Source organism: Delphinapterus leucas, chromosome 8 (assembly GCF_059928025.1).
Source record: "Delphinapterus leucas isolate spDelLeu-1000000601 "Yukka" chromosome 8, BTC_Dleu_Yukka2, whole genome shotgun sequence".
NCBI lineage: Eukaryota > Metazoa > Chordata > Mammalia > Artiodactyla > Monodontidae > Delphinapterus > Delphinapterus leucas.
Window position 1 is genome coordinate 54,741,869 of NC_143136.1, and position 20,741 is coordinate 54,762,609.

Below are 20,741 nucleotides of genomic sequence, written 5' to 3' on the forward strand. Positions count from 1 at the left end.
CGCCACTAATACAAAACTCCCTTTTATTCATTTATTATGAGAAGAAAGAGAGAGAGATTGTTCTCTCCTCAACGCCACAAAATGGCTGAATTATGTAAACTTCAATTTATGTCCCATAACATAATCCTCCCTTTTGTGACTACCCTCTGGGAACACAGGCCTAAGCCTAAAAGTTGGTTTTATTTGTATTGATCCTCTTCTTAAGCAATATTTAAATATTGACCCCCCAACTTCTTTTTCAAAACTAATTCATTTTGGAGGCTATTTTCAAGTAGCTCTGGAAACAAATAAACATGTTCCAAGTGACAATAGAAAATGATGTTGTATCCAAAGGGCAAAGTCCTTCTAATATGACAAATCAACAACTCATCAACAAGTCTGTCTAGAGAGATGCATTGATTGTGTGTTTAGATGACTTATAATTTGGGGATTTTTGACATTCTCCTTGTTAGATGCCCCTTTTTGTCTTGATATTTTACACCCAATGATGCAATTTTTTAAAATAAAACAAATATCTTTAAAGCACCTGAAGTACCCAAGAAAATTGTTCCAGAAGAAAAAGTTCGTGAAGCTGTTCCTAAAAAGCCTGAAGTTCCACCAGCTAAAGGTATACACTGATACTAATCACAACATGAAATAACTCTATGTTTAGTTATTCATGATTTAAAGTGAATGTGAGTGATGTAAATATTTGTCTTTTGTTTCTTTATATTCTTAATATCTTATATTTGGTATTTATTACAATTAATGTACTCATATCTTTGAAGTTCCTGAGGTGCCTAAGAAAAGTATTCAAGAAGAAATATCACCCATAGTTCTTTCTGAAGATGCAACGATGTACAGTGAGTGTAGAAAAACTGGTGGTTCTCTTTGGTTCGTCTGTGTTTGTCTTCATAGCTTTTAAAAGTAAATATACTAATATCTTGTAAAATCCTAACATGCCAAAAATATTTGGCTAAAATTAGATAATTTGAATGACTATTAGCCTCAGACAAGTTATATTTCCTCACCAATTTAAAAAATAAAGAGTCCTGTACGTATACCGTTGCCCAATTTTAGAAAAGTCATTTGTCTTGTTGAATTTGTCATTGTCTTGTTAACCTGTTCTGTGTACAAATGTCTTCTGCTTTTCAGCAATTCATTTCCTCAGACCATAAGGCAACTTTCTTTAACTTGATGATAATATTTTACTTGGATATGTAGAATCAAAATACTTCAGCATTATATTTTTTACTCTTTGCAACAATCGTTGTAAACATTTTGGCAGTGCTATTCAAATACCCATAGATTTACAAGGCCATTAGAACCTCAAAAGAATTCTCAAGCCATTTTTGGTTTTGCCTTCATGCAAAATTATAATGAATTAATTTGAAGAGTAAAATAATATGAGTAAAAAAATATTCTGAATAGAATACTGTTTAATAATCTGAATAGTGAAAATGCCAGCAGTCAAGATATCCTTCCATTTATTTGAATGTAAAATTTAAATACAATTTTTGTCACCCTATGATAATAGGTTTGGATAAAAATATATGATGACTCCACCTTTGAATACCCTTTCTATACTTGAGTTTGGTTATTATTATCAGCCAGTCTTCCTTTCTGAAATCTGGAGAAATCTTTATTTTTCAGTTGCCTTATTTTCCAAATATTTAATCATTCTTATTTTTCTTTTCTTCTTCCAATCTCTGAATAGTTTTCACATTCATATTGAATATGAAGCCATAGACTAGATTTGTTTGAAAATATAGATAACTAGTTTCCTGGAACAGGAAAAGACTTGGATGAATTTCCAGTAAGTCAAATATTGGAGAATTCTTGATGTGCAACTCAACATCGACCCTGTTCCTTAAGAAAAAAAATCCATAAAAATTAAAAACAATAGGGAAATTTTACCAGTATCTTTCTGCAGACAAAGTAAAAGAATTATATACTAGTCCCTGACCAATGAATTCCTCAATTTTACCATCATGATCATAAAGAAATGCTGAAAAGTCCTATATCATAAAACTGGGAATGAGGCTTTTTCCTAGCCAGTGTGTTATTGTCACTAACTTGGATCTATGTAGTACTAGTCATTTGAGTTATCGATGTGTATTATGTATTATGTTTTTCTTAACACTATTCTTCATCCACCTTGAAATGCCTCTAATTGTGTAAATACTAACATCTTTAAAGTTTATGAAGTATCTGAAGAATCATCTCCAGAAGAAAAAGTACTTGTGACTCATCCTCAAAAGACAAAAACCAAAGTAGCAAAAGGTATATAATACCAATGACCCAGTGAAGAAAATTTATTTTAGGCTCATTTTAAAAGCTCAGTACTTTCCTTCACCATTTATAAATATAACTATACTCATATCTTTTAAGTGCCTGAACCACCCAAGAAAGTTGTTCCAGAGGACAAGATATATGTGACTATTCCTAAAAAGAGAGAAACACCAGCAACTAAAGGTACATTCCAACAACATCAAACTTGGATGAATATCTTTGGCTTCAAGACTCAAAAATTGCATGTTATATAATCTACTGTTTTTATAACTTCTAAGTGTAAACCTACTAATATCTTTAAAGAGCCTGATACAACCAGAGAAGTATTTCCAGAGGTGGAGTTACCTGAGGCTGTTCCCAATATTCCAGAGCATCTTCCAACTGAAGGTATAATTCTTAGTTGCAAAAATCTAAATAAGAAAACCTTTCTTCATCAGTCTGCCAAATTTGTTCACTGCTTTGTGTAGATTTTCACGACCTCTAATGCTAAAATACTAATATCTTTAGTGTCCCTAATGTACCCAAGACAAGGAACTATCTATGACTTGCTCCTAAAAAGTCAAATCCCACTCATATAATGAATAAACATTAGAACAAAAATAAAATTTCTAATTAAAGGTTATAATATCTGCTAATATCCCTAACTTTCTTTGTAAGTCATATCTTCATGTCTTTGCCTTTCTCAATTAAAAAATACTAATATCTTTAAAGAGTTGGAAGTCTCCAAGGAAGATGTTCCAGAGAGACAACCTCCTGTTACCAAAAGAAGAAAAATACCACCACCAAAAGGTACAAGCCAGAAGAAGGTTGACTTTCTTATCTCATGACTGTAGTTGTACTCACCACATGTAAAAATACTAATACCTCTAAAGCTCCAGATGCTACCAGGGAGATCACTTCAGACAAGTGGGTCCCCCAAAGTAGCAGCTCGACTGGGTATATACATGTCCCCATGAGTCGTAAGGGGGAAAAGTCCATAACTTTATACACATGGAGATGCTTGGGCTATAAATTTTATCTATGAGCCCTCCAGGGAAAATATATATACATATAATGTGCAGATGTGACCCAGATGGAAATAGCTATTGCTGTTTCCTTAGAAAATAAAATTCAGACTAGCTAGAAAAAAAAAATCTATATGCGAGATCACCTATAACATTTATATCCCTGAAACTAGACTGAATAGGCTCACCCCACAGTGCTCTAAAGCAGAAATCAGTGCTGTAAAATGACAGAGGTGCTTGGCTGTAGACTATAGGTTAGTAATTCAAACACTCCATGGGGTTGAAATTCCAGGATATAATACAACTACCTGTTGAATTGCTCTTCTATTAAAATAAACTTACTACCAAAAACAAGCGCATAATTTTGAAATAACTGAATTCCCCTAAGACTTAAATATCATATAAATATTTTTAGAAAACCATGACTTAAAGAAAATAAAATATTAAATTCACTGTGGAACTGTTCTATCTGTAATATCATCTCTACCAGAGAGCCTTCTAAAACCAGGGCAGTTAAAACCAAAACCAGTTAAAGTTGGAATTCTGCCCTGAATATTTATTTGCTCCTCTCATTGTCTTTTATTTTTAAAGAGTCCTACGCTTTCTCATTTTCAATATTTTCAGATAAATCAACAGATGAGAATGTTTTAAAACATCTCCAAAAATTCGTCACAATACCCATGATATTCTGTAATTTAAAGAATATCTGAACATTTTGACAATATTTTCTCTGTCTGAAATATTTTAGTTGTTCTCCTTCCTCCTTTACTTGAAAAACAATCACCTTTTTAAAGTGCCTAAGGGACTTCCCTGGGGGTCCAGTGGTTAAGACTCCATGCTTCCACTGCAGGGAACATGGGTTCGATCCCCTTGTCAGGGAACTCAGATCCTGCAAGCTGCTTGATGCAGCCAAAAATAAAATAAAATAAAGTGCCTAAGGTGAGGGTACAAAATAAAGCCAATCCAGGTAAGGAGCTGTTTTATCCTCTTCAAGCTAGTAGCAAAAGTTACATTGTTAATTATTTAAAAATCAGTTTTTTTCACTTAAAGGTAAATTTTTATCTCAGTTCCTATGTATCTACCATTCAAAGAAATAAAATTACTAATATTGAGAGTGCCTGAGGTGACCAAGAAAACAGCTCCCGATAATCAAGTATTCATACTTTTACCAAAGAATCAGATTTGGGGAGCAGGGAGGTCACCCAGTCTGTGACATTCCTGTAGGTGGGGTTTTGACTAAAACTCTTCATTGCTCTTCATCACTCTGAAGTACAATGAATTCATATCTTTAAAGTGCTTGAATCACCTCAAGAAGTTGTCCCTGTAAAGGAAATAGTCATAGCTGCTCCCCCTGAAATTGAAACACCTTCCACTAAAGGTATCATTCATTCTATCATTCCTTCCTTCATTTATTTAACAAATGCCTACTATGTGCATGGTGCTGGGGAGCTGGGGAATATAAACAAAGACAAGATTTGATTCCTTTCTTCAAGACTTTGTACCTCATCCAGTTCTTGAAGGAAGCACCCTTGTAGACATAAAAGTCACTTTGGTTCAGTTAATGTCATTAATGTCTCCACTGATCCCTTAACCTCTAAGTATAATATAATACTAATATCTTCAAAGTAGCTGAAGCTGTGCAAGAAGTTGCTCCTGAAATGAAAGTATCTGAGGATGTTCCTAAAGAGGCAGAACCTCCACCTGTGAAAGGTACCTGTCACCTCTGAACAGATACTGAAGAAATTGTCTGTCTTTGGTTCTTAAAACTATGTGTTTCTAATGTTCTTCCTAACTCCTAAATGTAAATATACTAATATCTTTAAAGCACCAGAAGCTCCACAAGAAGTTCCCTCTCAAAAGAAAATATGTGTGACTGTTCCTATCAAAACAGAAAACCCTCCTATTAAAAGTGTTCATTCAACAAATACTTCATAAGGAGGATCTACAGGGTCATAGGACATCCACTAGTTGCTGGAGAAGGGTGAGCCCATCTTCTCAAGGATGCTGCTAATCCCATTCAACTTAGTTGATTGGTGGGGCAAGGGGAGAATAGGCAGAGAAGAAACTTCTAAAAAACTACATTTGCTAACATATTGTGGTTATTGTTTTCATTAATCATTTTAACTCCTAAATGTGAAATACTAATGTCTTTAAAGTGCCAGAAGCTGCTCAAGAAGGTGTTCCTGCAAAAAGAGTTCCTTCCAAAAAAAGAGAACCTCCATCAGTTAAAGGTACAAGTCCCCATGCCGTCAAGTTCAAGAAGAAATAGCTCCTGTAGTCTTTGAAAATATTTTGCTGTTCCTACTGATCTTTGCAACACTAAATGTTAAAATACTGATTTCTTAAAGTGCCTGAAGCTCCCCAAGAAATTTTCCCTGAAAAGAAAACATATGTGGTTCGTCACGAAATGACTGAAGCCCTTCCTGATGAAGGTATATGTTGCTGGAAGCTTAGAAGTTTGGAAAAATGTCTTTTCCTGTATAAATGTATTTCCTGTTTGTATTGATTCTTGTAGCTCCTAAACGTAAAAATATTAATATCTTTAAAGTGCCTGAGGTGCCCGAAGAAGTTGTCTGGGAAAAGAAAGTGCATGCTCCCCAAAAGCCTGAAGTTTTATCTGTCAAAGGTACATCCTAACAACCCCTCAGGAGGGAATAGAGAGGGCTGTGGAAAGAACTGCCTTGCTAGCCTTGAAAGTGCTTTTGCTGTGTAAATGTGATTCTTGTCTGTGTTGATCCTCATGACTCAAATGTAAATGTACTAATATCTTCAAAGTGCCTGAGGCTCCCAAAGAGGTTTTCCCTGAAAAGAAAGCACCAGTGGCACCTCCTAAAAAGCCAGAAGTCCCACCTGTTACAGGTATTTGCCACAAACCTTAGGCCTAAAAAGGCATAGCTCTTCTGCTCTTGAAAATGTTTGCTCCAGTGATCTCATAACTTCTAAGTGTAATTTTACTAATATCTCTTAAGTGCCCGAGGCTCCCAAGGAAGTTGTCCCTGAAAAGAAGGTGCCTGTGATGCCTCCTAAAAAGCCAGAAGTCCCACCTGCTGAAGGTATTTGTCACTGATCTTGGGCTTAAAAAGACATAACTCTTCTTCTCTGGAAAATATTTGTTCCAGTGATCTTATAACTCCTAAGTATAATTTACTAATATCTTTTAAGTGCCTGAGGCTCCCAAGGAAGTTGTCCCTGAAAAGAAGGTGCCTGTGATGCCTCCTAAAAAGCCAGAAGTCCCACCTGTTACAGGTAGCTGTCACTCACCTTGGATTTAAGAAGATAAAACTCTTCTGCTCTCGAAAACATTTTGCTCTCATGGTCTCATAACACCTAAATGTAATTTTACTAATATCTTTTAAGTGCCCGAGGCTCCCAAGGAAGTTGTCCCTGAAAAGAAGGTGCCTGTGATGGCTCCTAAAAAGCCAGAAGTCCCACCAGCCAAAGGTAGCCACCTCCATGTTGCTATGTTTGACACTGTCTGTTTGTCTTTACTCTGGCTAATCATGAAAATACTGCTCTCTTTAAAGTACCGGAGGTGCCAAAGGCAGCTGTCCCAGAAAAGAAGGTGCCTGAAGCTATTCCTCCCAAACCGGAAAGTCCTCCCCCAGCAGGTAATGACAATGCTGTACATACCAGGGAGAAAAATAACTGCTATTTTAGCTAGAAAAAAATGATATGTATAAATCCCAGTACATAAAGGCGATATAATTCTAAAGAAAGAAGAGTTGTCAGTAATCGAATATATCTTGGTGTATGATTGCATGATATAGTCGTTCATTATTTCCACCTTTTCTAAACACAAATTACCAATATTTTTTAAGTGCCTGAGGTGCCACCAAAGGAAGCCATCCCTGAGAAGAAAGTGCCTGTGGCTCCTCCTAAAAAGCCAGAAGCTCTACCTGCTAAAGGTATTTATCCTTCCGTGTTGTTGGTCTCCTGTTTTGGGGACTGGGAAAAAGTGTTTAGAAGTGTCCGCCAGTTTCATAAATGATACTTGCTTGGGCAAATGTGTTGTCGATATTCCCATTTTATAGTTTCAACTAATAGATACTAATATCTTCAAAGTTCCTGAAGTTCCTAAAGAAGTTGTACCTGAAAAGAAAGTGGCTGTACCCAAAAAACCAGAAGTCCCACCTGCTAAAGGTATTTATTCCCACTGCTGTGTTAAGAATATATATTGTCTTGTCCTCTTCATGAATATTGTAACATATGCCTACACTGTTCCCAAATTCTAAAAATGCTGATATCTTTCAAATACCTAAAGCTGCTCAAGAAGTTGTCCCAGAAAAGAAAGTTCCCAAGGCACCACCCAAAAAACTGGAAGCCCCACCTGTCACAGGTACATGTTGGCCCAGACATCACTCTGCAGAAGAAATGTCTCTTGACTTTTTGAGAATGATTTTAGTCCATTGCTCTTCATTAACCTAACCGTAAAACTACTAATATCTTTCAAGTGCCTGAAGTTCCTCAAGAAGTTGTCCCAGAAAAGAAAGTTCCTGAGGCACCACCCAAAAAACCGGAAGCCCCACCTGTCACAGGTACATGTTGGCCCAGACATCACTCTGCAGAAGAAGTATCTCTTGAGTTTTTGAGAATGATTTTAGTTTGTTGTTCTTCATTAACCTAACCGTAAAACTACTAATATCTTTCAAGTGCCTAAAGTTCCTCAAGAAGTGGTCCCAGAAAAGAAAGTTCCTAAGGCACCACCCAAAAAACCGGAAGCCCCACCTGTCACAGGTACATGTTGGCCCAGACATCACTCTGCAGAAGAAATGTCTCTTGACTTTTTGAGAATGATTTTAGTCCGTTGCTCTTCATTAACCTAACCGTAAAACTACTACTATCTTTCAAGTGCCTGAAGTTCCTCAAGAAGTTGTCCCAGAAAAGAAAGTTCCTGAGGCACCACCCAAAAAACCGGAAGCCCCACCTGTCACAGGTACATGTTGGCCCAGACATCACTCTGCAGAAGAAATATCTCTTGACTTTTTGAGAATGATTTTAGTTCGTTGTTCTTCATTAACCTAACCGTAAAACTACTATCTTTCAAGTGCCTGAAGTTCCTCAAGAAGTGGTCCCAGAAAAGAAAGTTCCTAAGGCACCACCCAAAAAACCGGAAGCCCCACCTGTCACAGGTACATGTTGGCCCAGACATCACTCTGCAGAAGAAATGTCTCTTGACTTTTTGAGAATGATTTTAGTTCGTTGCTCTTCATTAACCTAACCGTAAAACTACTAATATCTTTCAAGTGCCTGAAGTTCCTCAAGAAGTTGTCCCAGAAAAGAAAGTTCCTGAGGCACCACCCAAAAAACCGGAAGCCCCACCTGTCACAGGTACATGTTGGCCCAGACATCACTCTGCAGAAGAAATGTCTCTTGACTTTTTGAGAATGATTTTAGTTCGTTGCTCTTCATTAACCTAACCGTAAAACTACTAATATCTTTCAAGTGCCTGAAGTTCCTCAGGAAGTTGTCCCAGAAAAGAAAGTTCCCAAGGCACCACCCAAAAAACCAGAAGTCCCACCAGTTTCAGGTATTTTTCACCCCAGTCTTTATTCTATAGAAGAAATGCCTCCTCTGCTCTTGGAAATACTTTTAGTCCATTGATCTCTTTAAGCTAAGCATAAAACTACTAATATCTTTTAAGTGCCTGAAGTTCCTCAAGAAATTGTCCCTGAAAAGAAAGCACCAGTGGCACCTCCTAAACAGCTGGAAGCCCCACCTATTACAGGTACCTGTCATTCACCTTAGATTTAAGAAGATAAAACTCTTCTCTTGAAAATATTTTGTTCTAGTGGTCACATAGCTACTAGATGTAAATTTACTAATATCTTTTAAGTACCTGAGGCTCCAAAAGAAGTTGTCCCTGAAAAGAAAGCACCAGTGGCACCTCCTAAAAAGCCAGAAGTCCCACCTGTTACAGGTATTTGTCATGAACCTTAGGCTTAAAAAGACATAACTCTTTTGTTCTTGAAAATGTTTGTTCCATTGGTCTCATAATTACTAAATGTAATTTTACTAATATCTTTTAAGTGCCCGAGGCTCCCAAGGAAGTTGTCCCTGAAAAGGTGCCTGTGATGCCTCCTAAAAAGCCAGAAGTCCTACCTGTTACAGGTAGCTGTCACTCACCTTAGGTTTAAGAAGATAAAACTCTTCTGCTCTCGAAAACATTTTGATCTAGTGGTCACATAACTTCAAATGTAATTTTATTAATATCTTTTAAGTGCCTGAGGCTCCCAAGGTAATTGTCCCTGAGAAGAAAGTACCTGTGATGGCTCCTAAAAAGCCAGAAGTCCCACCTGTTACAGGTATTTGTCATGAACCTTAGGCCTAAAAAGGCATAGCTCTTCTGCTCTTGAAAATGTTTGCTCCAGTGATCTCATAACTACTAAATGTAATTTTACTAATATCTCTTAAGTGCCCGAGGCTCCCAAGGAAGTTGTCCCTGAAAAGAAGGTGCCTGTGATGCCTCCTAAAAAGCCAGAAGTCCCACCTGCTGAAGGTATTTGTCACTGATCTTTGGCTTAAAAAGACATAACTCTTCTTCTCTGGAAAATATTTGTTCCAGTGATCTTATAACTCCTAAGTATAATTTACTAATATCTTTTAAGTGCCTGAGGTTCCCAAAGAAGTTGTCCCTGAAAAGAAAGCACCAGTGGCACCTCCTAAAAAGCCAGAAGTCCTACCTCTTACAGGTATTAGTCACAAACCTTAGGCCTAAAAAGGCATAGCTCTTCTGTTCTTGAAAGTAATTTGTTCTAGTGATCTCATAACTTCTAAGTGTAATTTTACTAATATCTTTTAAGTGCCTGAGGCTCCCAAGGAAGTTGTCCCTGAAAAGAAGGTGCCTGTGATGCCTCCTAAAAAGCCAGAAGTCCCACCTGCTGAAGGTATTTGTCACTGATCTTAGTCTTAAAAAGACATAACTCTTCTTCTCTGGAAAATATTTGTTCCAGTGATCTTATAACTCCTAAGTATAATTTACTAATATCTTTTAAGTGCCTGAGGCTCCCAAGGAAGTTGTCCCTGAAAAGAAGGTGTCTGTGATGCCCCCTAAAAAGCCAGAAGTCCCACCTGTTACAGGTAGCTGTCACTCACCTTGGATTTAAGAAGATAAAACTCTTCTGCTCTCAAAAACATTTTGCTCTCATGGTCTCATAACTCCTAAATGTAATTTTACTAATATCTCTTAAGTGCCTGAGGCTCCCAAGGAAGTTGTCCCTGAGAAGAAATTACATGTGATGCCTCCTAAAAAGCCAGAAGTCCCACCAGCCAAAGGTAGCCACCTCCATGTTGCTGTGTTTGACACTGTCTGTTTGTCTTTACTCTGGCTAATCATGAAAATACTAATCTCTTTAAAGTACCGGAGGTGCCAAAGGCAGCTGTCCCAGAAAAGAAGGTGCCTGAAGCTATTCCTCCCAAACCGGAAAGTACTCCCCCAGCAGGTAATCATGAAACTCTCCAAACCAGTATTTTTAAAAAGAAAAACTCTCTTCTTAGTGCTGTAAAAATCTTTTTGCAAAATATTTCATATACTTTAGTCAATTCTAGCATTAAAATGAGCTTGTGTCTTTAAAGTGCATGAGGAGCCTGAGGAAACTGCCCCAGAAGAGCCTCCAGCTGAAGTCGTGGAAGAGCCAGAGCCTGCTCCTCCTCCAAAAGGTACTGGCCAGCTGCTGGGTTGCCTTTGCCAATCTTAGCTCTTCTTGTCACAAAACTTCTGGGCATTATGGGCTTTTCTCTTGTTTCTCACTCTTCTTCACTGATTCTAAAACATAAATTCTAATATCTTTAGTGACCGTGCCACCTAAGAAACCTGTCCCAGAAAAGAAACCACCTGCCGTCATTGCCAAGAAACCTGAACCACCACCAGTGAAAGGTATTTCCCACTGCCACTGCTTCCTACAGAAAAATGTCTGTCATTAAAAAGCTATGTCCTGCTGCTCCGCTTAATGATTTCCATATGTCATTGAAACTATGAGCTAATAACTACTAATGTCTTTTAAAGTGCCCGAGGTGCCCAAGGAAGTTGTTCCTGAAAAGAAAGTGCCTCCAGTGGTTCCCAAAAAACCAGAAGTCCCACCTGCTAAAGGTACTCATAACTGTCCACTGTTTCATGGAGGTGGATACAGCCTTTATCTCTTGAAGTGTTTTGCTCTGTGTAAATGTGATGAGCATTTACAAGTCATTCTTCATAATGTTAAAATACTAATATCTTTTAAGTGCCTGAAGTTCCAAAAGAAGTCCTTCCAGAAAAGAAAGTAGCTGTTCCCAAAAAGCCCGAAGTCCCACCAGCTAAAGGTACGTGTTACTAATGAGATTCTGTAGAAAAGCACTCACTCTTGGTCTCAAAAGTCACTTACTATAGGAAACCCTTTTGTTTGTCAAACATCTTATATTAACAACTACAAACCTACTATACTGGATGTTTAGGGTTTTAAATGTTTTTAAATAGCATCACTAAAAAAAAAACTGGTACATCTGTTATAAGTATTAGAAGAGTTTACTAACATGGTTTTGTTAATCTTAATAGGCTACATTGTCTTCCCACTATGTGGATCCAAGAACAGATCACTGGCCTAATTGTGAATTTTGTTCTTGGATCTCTCCCTGGGTTATTTGAACTAGATGTGAACTAGATATGGTATAAATTTCATGTATTTCTCAACTACCCAGAAGTAAAACCAACTCATATCTTTTAAGTGCCAGAGGTACCAAAGAAACCTGTCTTAGAAGAGAAACCAGTCGTCCCTGTTCCGGAGAAAGTAGAGTCCCCTCCTCCAGAAGGTATAGGTAATGCCATTTATGAGCTTACCACTTATGACTGTTTTTAATTTAAGCCTTGTTCCTCTACTTTTCTAATTCAGTATCTCTTGGCCATTTTCTGTCCTTTAATTATTTGTCTTACTTCACTATTCTTAATTAGCTCCAATCTCAAATCTATTTTGGGTCATCAGTCAGCGGTATCTACACTGGCCATCATAAGGTGTTTCAACAAAGCTTCTCTAACGCACACAAAGTAGGACAGGAAAACTAATGACTATAAATAACATTAAACACCAAAAGGGCTTTTCAAGCGTTCAAATCAATAGAAACAGAAATCAGTCAAACAAGATGGATTTCATCTTAACAAAAACAAGAAACGATATTAATAGAAACAAGGGAAGAAATCAAGATGACTATTTATTGTGTGTTGCATTTTATGCATTTTAGAATATTGTTCCATACATTCAACTAAAATTAACTATATCTTTAAAGTATATGAAGAACCTGTAGAAATTGCTCCTGAAGAGGAAGAGCCAGTTCCTGTTGCAGAAGAGAAGGAACCAGAAGCCCCACCTCCGGCAGGTACAAGACAGGATTCATTGAATGGGAAAATACATCATTTGATTTTTATGTCTATTATATATCTTATTTAAGGTAAAATCTGTCTTCTGTCCCCTTCCTTAACATTTGACCTCATTGGCAAGAACAAAAGTCAATTGCACACATAAAACTTTTGTCCTACAGAGTTTAACAATGTGCATAGCAAAGAAATGTGTGATCTTTTTTATTTATTCATAGCATTAAACTTTTCATTGTAATCATCTGACTCTAAAAGAAATTCCTGTCTTTCAAGTGCCTGAAGAGCCCAAGAAGATTGTTCCAGAGAAGAAAGTTCCTGTCATCAAAAAAGCAGAACCTCCACCACCTAAAGGTACTTACAGTAAAATAAATATTTACTTCATTTTTGTGTGCTGTCTAAAACTTGACATTCTTTCCTTATTTTGTATTGTGCTGTATTATGTGTTGAACTGTTATCTGTATGTTACAGTGCTGAACAGACTTGTCAAGTATATGTGTACATATTGCATCTTGCAATTTTATATTATTAAACGCTACTAATATCTTTAAAGTACCTGAGATGGCAAAGAAAGTTGTCCCAGTGAAGAAAGTCCCAACTGTTAAGAAGCCAGAAACACCAGAAGTTAAAGGTATTCACATAATCATTGACATCATAATTTTTTTTTAAGTACTCTGATATCTTAAACTGGAATCCAATAAGTTGTCTTCATTGTTAGGGACAAAAATGTCCTTATTTTGCTTTCATTAATTTTAATGCTGCTCTGTTAATTATAGTTTCTTTATTCTTAACATTTTTTTCAATGTCTTTAAATATTCTTTTAAAAATAAAACTAATATCTTCAAAGTGTCTGAGCTGCCCAAGAAACTTGTTCCGGTAAAGAAGGAACCTGTGCCTGTTACCAAAAAACCAGAAGTCCGGCGAGAAAAAGGTACCTACCATGAAGAAAAAAATATGTATTTCTCTGAATGCTGTCTGCACATCTTAATAGTAGTTCTTAGAGCAAAAATTACTGAAGTATAAGTATATGCAAAAACAAATTTTACAGAAAAAAAGGGGGAAATAATGAAGACAAAGAGAGAAAATGAGACAGGCAAGTAGGAGAAATCCAGCCTATCCTGAGAGATAAGGCTGGATATAAAGATGACAGTCATATTTTGGAGTTCTTTGAATGCCAGTATAAGGCATGTACTTTAGTCTGTGGGCAATAGGAAGCTTCAGCAGTGTATAAATTAAAAGGAGTTGGGCTTCAGATAACTGGCAGCAGTTCAAACTCTTAGAAAAGGATGATAATAGAAAAGAGCCACTGCAGTTACTTAAGGTCTTCAAAAATTGGACAAGATCAGTGGTGATAGAGATGGAAAAGGAGATTGGATTTAAGAGAGGTGGAGATTGAGTTGGTGTCTATTCTCAAAGCAATTAGGGAAATAGAGGAGCCCAAGATGATTGTAAGGGTTGAAGCTAAGCCATGAGGATGGTTCATTGGGTCCCCAAACTAAATTAATATTAGAAAGAAGATAGTAAATATATTTTTCACTTTTCAAGTATGGAAGTTGGGAACATGCATCTGGAACTTAGGAAGGAGATCAGGGCTGGAGATGTAGATCTAGAGGTTATCACCATGGAAATAAGAGTTGAGAGTGCAGGAGTGATTGCTCAAAGAATGTAGAGCCAATTTTTCAAAGCATCAAAGTAGACCAGTGGAGAACATCTACACTTAAGGGTACACAGAGGAAGAGAAATAAATGAAGAAGGCTGCAAGGACTCATTTATAAAAAAGGGTGCCTTGCCTCCAAAGCCAGTTTCCCCACAGAGTCTTATAAGATGAAGTACTTTCCCATGTATTCTTTGCCTGCTCTTTGCAGTATCTTATACACCTTCTAAATTCTTAATAGTAAACAAAATCAATATCTTTAAAGTGCCTGAAGTTCCCAAGGAAGTCATCACAGAAGAGAAAGTGTCAGTTCCTACCCCTGAAGAACCAGAAGCTCCACCCGTCCAAGGTACATGACTGCTCTATAAATCTTGGAAAGATGACAGTTGTCTTCATAATCTTGCTTTGGTTGTAGATGGATCATTTGTATTTATGTGTTGTCTGTCTTTTGTAGTGAAATTATTGGTATTGTTGAAGTCTTCTGAAGAATATGTTATAATGTGTAACTAAGTTGATATGTTGAAACTTAGCAGTTGCAGTATTCTATTCTGAATTCAGTCTAAAATATAAAACACTGTGTTTTTTAAGTTGAAGAGTCTCCTGAGGAAATAATATATGAAGAAAGAGCATCCATAACCGTTGGTAGAAAAGTGACTCCCCCTGTTGAAGGTAGATATATATTATATAAATATAATTTTTTTTAAATCTCTTGAAAACTCCTGTTAGAAATACAAAAGTATTTATAGGGTAACATTCCTTCTTGAAATTTTATATAAAAGCATTGTAGCACATGTTTGACTGCTTTGTTTTTCAAATCATTATACTTCTTTTGAAGTAGAATCTCTGATTATTCTTGATGGTAATTATAAATTCTAAAAGATACAGTTTACTGAGACAACACTGGAATAATTGTATTGGATCCTCAAATGATAACCCAACGTCAGATATTAAAAGTCATCTCATTTGCCATCAACATACATCAGATAGTCAGTAGAAAGCTTGAGTATAAGAAAATAGAAATCTTACCTCTTTTTCTATGTAAGTGAATTTGTGTATTTTTGTTTTTGTGACTGTCATCTTTGCATCTATGTGAAATTTCTATGAGTTTTTGTGAAGAACTTTATATTACAGTCTCTTATCCTTTGTCACCATTCTTTAAAGAACGTGAAATTGAAAAGTATGTTAAGCCTGAAGAACCTGAACCTGAACCACAGCCTGAAGAAATACCAGTACAAGGTACTCAGTTAATTGGGCTTAAGTCTTCATCACCATATTCTTCATCTGATACATATGTGTTTTGCGTTGTTCTACGTGTACAGTACGTCTCTTTGCACCTGTATGTAAGATATTCTGTTTTAAATGTGCATCTCAGTCTTATGTATTCATGTCATTTGTACTATTTATTTCACATCAATGTGGCTTATATGGATGCTTCCTTTGTTGTTTTTATTAGTGCCTGTGCCGTATTTCTCATTATCTATGTACAGTGTTGATATTCTTATATGTTATGCTGGACACTTTTACGTTTTATGTTGGATACCAATAATATGTATCCAAAAAAGCAAACTTTTTACTTCATAAATATACCAAAATTTCTCCTGAATATACTGTATATCCACATACCAATTAACATATTCCTATACTAATACTCCTGAAATACTCTTTTAAGAACCTGAACCTGAAAAGAAGGTTATTGAGAAACCAAAACCCAAACCAAAGCCCCCAGCTCCTCCTCCAGCTCCACCTAAGGAAGACCTGAAGGAGAAAATGTTCCAGCTTAAAGGTATAAAATGCCACTTCCAAAGTTTTATTAGCCTGCTCCAAACTTCTATCCAGACATCTGAAGTGTTACTTGCAAGAAATGTATTTTTAAAATATGTACTTTCGGACATGATCAATCTGTGGGAATTCCATAGAGACCTGTGTTTTATGCTGCCCTGGGTGCCTTGTTGGGCCATGCCTGCTGCCCCAAGAGTCAGAAAGTACACCATTGTTAGCTTCATCCTGGCCATCTCAATCCAGGGGCTGTCCAACTAACTTTCTCATGCAGAGTCGGGTGAAAGGAGTTTCTGATTTCAAAGCGTGGTTGCTCTGCATATCTTTGGGATCTTGTGCATGTGGAATGTAGAAGAAAACTCTGCAAGATATTTTTAATTTTGCAGTAGCAAATTTATACAAAAGCCAAAACTTTGTTCTTAAAGAATGACATATGCTTTAAAATATACTATAGATAATATATTTATGGCATCCAATAGCTGATGTGTTCATAAACCATGAAAGGAAGGTATATGAACGCTCTGGCACTGCTTCCCCACTTTTTTTTTTTTTTTTTGCAACTTAATAAAAACCCAATTGTGTTCCCTGGTTGTCCTCACCATATCTAGAAAGAGCGGTTATGGATACATTTGATATCCAGCATCTCTTCCCATTGTTAAACTTCCTTTCTTTCTCTTTGCATTTAGGTTTCTCTTTGAATTGATTCAACATTACTTAATTTTTTAAATAGCATCTTTAAAAGCTGAAATAAACTAGCAAAATCATATTATTCTTTTTATTTCAACAAAATGTTGTCTTATTTGTGGTGTCATGAGATTTCATGAGATTTCCCAATCTAAAATAATCTAGATATAATCTTAGGTGAGCAATTTTCCCATACTCACCTACACATGTACACAAAGCCAGAATTTTCCATGGTAAGACTTCTTTCTTGCCTCTCTACAACCCTCTTGGCCTGTAGGAGAAGCTTCTGGCATTTTTAATCAGACATAGAAAAAGTGATCACTTCTTAAAAGGCTACACATCTGTTGGTTAATATATTCCATGAGGACACACACTTAAATACATTTCCCTTCATGTAAAATTTATATGCAAAGGAAGATTTCTTCCTCCTGCAAAGAACAAAAATTATCTTCCTTCTCAGCCAGACTTTAACTTACTACTCAAGTTTGGGGTAAAACTGCAATCTGTTTTCATGGTTTGAACGCTTCTTGTATGTTCTTCAGTGGCTATTCTTGGCTGTTATTAATGCTTTTGAGTTATAAGCAAAGCCTGGTTTTGATTCTTAGAGCACGGATTTAATCATTTGCTTCAGATAAGACTAAATAAACAAATAATGAAAGTAAGATCATCTTCTTTAAAGCTATTTCAAAGAAGAAAGTTCCTGAAAAACCTGAGGCTCTGGAAGCAGTGGAGCTTACACCTCTGAAAGGTATTTCACAGTCTAGAAAACGCTCATATGCAGTATCCCTTCATCTGACTCCTTGCTCTTCCTGCTTTCTAGAATGTTCTTCCTCTTTCCTTTTTTAAAATAATCAGAGTAGTCTCATTGATTTCTTGTATTTTTGTAGCTTTTATGGTCCTGGTTCATGAGTATTGCTTTCTTTGTCTCCCATCAATTTCATACATTCCTGAGTAGATGTTTTTTTCTTTGTCTCATCTACATATGTCTTCTTGAATTTTCCTAAACTCAAAAATATTAAATTTTACTGGTTAGCTGACATTAATATCAGGACATGTCTTAGATTAAAATGCTTTGCAATTTCACCTGAACAACAATATTTTAGCCAGTGTTATAAGCGCTAAAAATAAGTCCTGTTCTTCTATACTATTAAGGTGATTCATAGGGATTTCCTTGTGGCTTTCCTATCTCTTTTTTCTCATGGATTCCAAGACATTCTTTCAGGTGTACAGATCTCATGTTGTAGGGCAATTTCATTATCACTGCAGGTCATTTTTTCAAAATTTATTTCTCTTTAAACAATATTTTTCCCTATCTAAACTTAGACCCTAAAGGAAAATAAATGAATCATAAAACATCTATTAAAATTAAAATTGTGAACTTTTCCAGTAAGTATGGTGGGTAACCAGTGTTCTGTTTAATTAACGCATCCAGACTCATAAGTTGAATCAGTTCTTGTTTCACTCTGGAATTTTGGAAAAATCACCCATCTGAATGTATATTTCCTGATTTATAAAATGGAGATTACAAAATAATATTACTATGGATGTTAACCAGTAAAGGATTATTACAAAGCCATGCAAATATTAAAATGACATGTAATGACATATAATGACTTTAAAAGTAATAACTACAATGGTGTGTTCTACACCTGAGTCGCATATGTCAGTAAGATCTTAAAGATAAAATAATAATATGGAAAAACAAATACAAAGATATATTTTCACTATATCCATTAAATAAGAAAAGGATATTATGCCATTCCAACTTATGTTAATTAAATGCATGGGCATCTCCAGTTTGATCAATGAAAATTGTTTACATTACAAATATTGGTAACTTGAAAATAGTATCAAAGGCCAGCACAATTTATCATGGATAAAAAAATTTAATGTTTAACTGTGAAATTTTACTTAAAATATCAGTACTTGACAGAAAAAAGTCATTATTTAAAGTGAAATATTTACATATTTCCCTTCTGCATGTTTAAAATTTGAAGTAAGAGACAGGCATGGCTGTGTTTTCACATAAAACAAAAACTTTTTAATGAATTGCAAATGTCTTTTTTAAAGCACCAAATGGGAAATTTAGAAATAACTAAGAATTCAGATTGTAGGTGTGTGAGCAAATATAATGTTACATGATACAAATAAATAATGCTTTAAATTAGATTTTTTTTTTTTTTTTCGCGGTACGCGGGCCTCTCATTGTTGCCTCTCCCATTGCGGAGCACAGGCTCCGGATGCTCAGGCTCAGCAGCCATGGCTCACGGGCCCAGCCGCTCCGCGGCATGTGGGATCTTCCCGGACCAAGGCACGAACCCGTGTCCCCTGCATCGGCAGGCGGACTCTCAACCACTGCGCCACCAGGGAAGCCCTAAATTAGAATTTAATTGACATTAGTAGAGAGGTAAAATGGTTCAATAATCAGTAAGTGTTTCTCTTTCTTTTTTCCCATTCAAAACCATTAGGGCTACAGTAGTAATAGGAGGCTGCTGTATATAGTATCGTCTGCCATGCTTGATATTCACTAAAGATGGGATTAATTTGGAATTCCTTGGGTCCGTTTTAGTTTAAATTCAAGAACATTTTCTTATTCATTAAAAATAAGCTCTAACACCAGCTTTCAAATTCTATAGTTCTATAATTTCAGGTTAGTATTAGTTCAAAAAGGGGACCTTAAGAAAGGATGCTTCTTAAGAAACTTATCAAACTCCAGATACTTTTGGTTTCTTCTCTCATCAGTGGAGAAGATTGAATAATGTCACTAACACCTACTATAGATGATGGTCGGGGAGATATCAGAGTAGATTTGGGCAATCTACAATTGCAGATTGGGGCAAAGATGCTGTCAAGAACCTTGTATTTGATGAAAGATTCATAAAGTCAATATAGACTCTTTTAAGATGAATGAATATATTTGCCTGTAGTTAATGCAACTGAATTTCATCACAAGGTTATATAGATGTTTGCAGAGGAAACAACTTGAAGTGTATTCTCTGCTTTCAAATTCTGTGATATTTATATGTAACAAAAATTATTACTTATACAGTAGTTACTAGTTTTGAAAGAGACATTTTTCTTGTTGAAATTTACTTTTTATATGAATTCACTTCAAAATTTAAATCATATTCTTTTAAGTGCTTGGAGGTGAAAAGAAAGTTCGCAAATTACTTCCTGAACCTAAACCTCAACCAAAGGAAGAAGCTGTTCTCAAAAGCGGTATAGTATTTTTCAACTGTTATATCAGCTTCAAACACACACACAAAAAGGACTGGAAAGCTTACAAAATGTTTCTGTTCTTTGGTTTTCTTTTAAATTAGATTCCCAATTTATCAAAATTCATTTGTAGTTGTATTGAAAATTAAATGTAATCATTTCCATCTTTTTAAAAGAAGACACATTTTGTGAGCAGAGTATCTTGAAATTTACAACATTAATAGACATGACTAAATTGATAATATTCTAAACTAATGACAGTAGCTGCCATTTTCATAATCAAATTATGTAGTAAAATACACTAAACCTCTTAAATACTCTAAATTACACCAAACTATTTAAGCCTAAACTCAGCATTCAGTTTTAAAAAGTGTAACACAGGATTACCACAACTAATAAATAACATTTTCTAAAAACTGAACTTTTTTTGACTTATAAAATATTAAAGAATTAGAAACAAGATATTTGAATGAAGAATCAAATTCTAACATTTTCTTCACATACAATTACTTATTTCTAGGCTACATTTCTTTGACCAACTCCACTTCAGTAAACTTTATACTTACTTAAATGCTTCTTTTCTCATTAAATTATGACATTGGATTGTGATTAGAATTTGTTGCTATTCAAATTATTCATTTTGTGTTTGGGTCATTCCTACCAGGGATTTAACTCTGAACAGACTATCTACATAGATATAAAGTGACTCTGAGTGTTGTTTTAATTAACGTAACAACCTTTGATTTTTTTTTAAGCATTTTTAGTGTAAATACCAAGTTCCCCGGTGCACTAGGTTGCA

The 20,741-nt window shown here is 35.8% G+C and overlaps 1 protein-coding gene across 3 annotated transcripts in view; it reads left to right on the forward strand.

Annotated features, from left to right (window-relative positions):
* Positions 1–20,741, forward strand: part of TTN (titin) — a 279,289-nt gene that overhangs the window by 141,229 nt on the left and 117,319 nt on the right. For 2 of the 3 annotated variants that reach the window (XM_089916621.1, XM_089916620.1), the window contains exon 47: positions 19,865–19,945. In XM_089916621.1, coding sequence (XP_089772747.1) covers positions 19,865–19,945 — 81 coding nt within the window. Of the gene's footprint in view, positions 1–6,244; positions 6,329–6,437; positions 6,522–6,799; positions 6,884–9,108; positions 9,193–9,687; positions 9,772–10,630; positions 10,715–10,847; positions 10,932–11,064; positions 11,149–11,277; positions 11,362–11,492; positions 11,571–11,972; positions 12,057–12,527; positions 12,618–12,888; positions 12,967–15,935; positions 16,050–17,405; positions 17,475–19,864; positions 19,946–20,741 lie in introns of all 3 variants that reach the window. The other variant, XM_089916619.1, reaches the window with a different exon arrangement.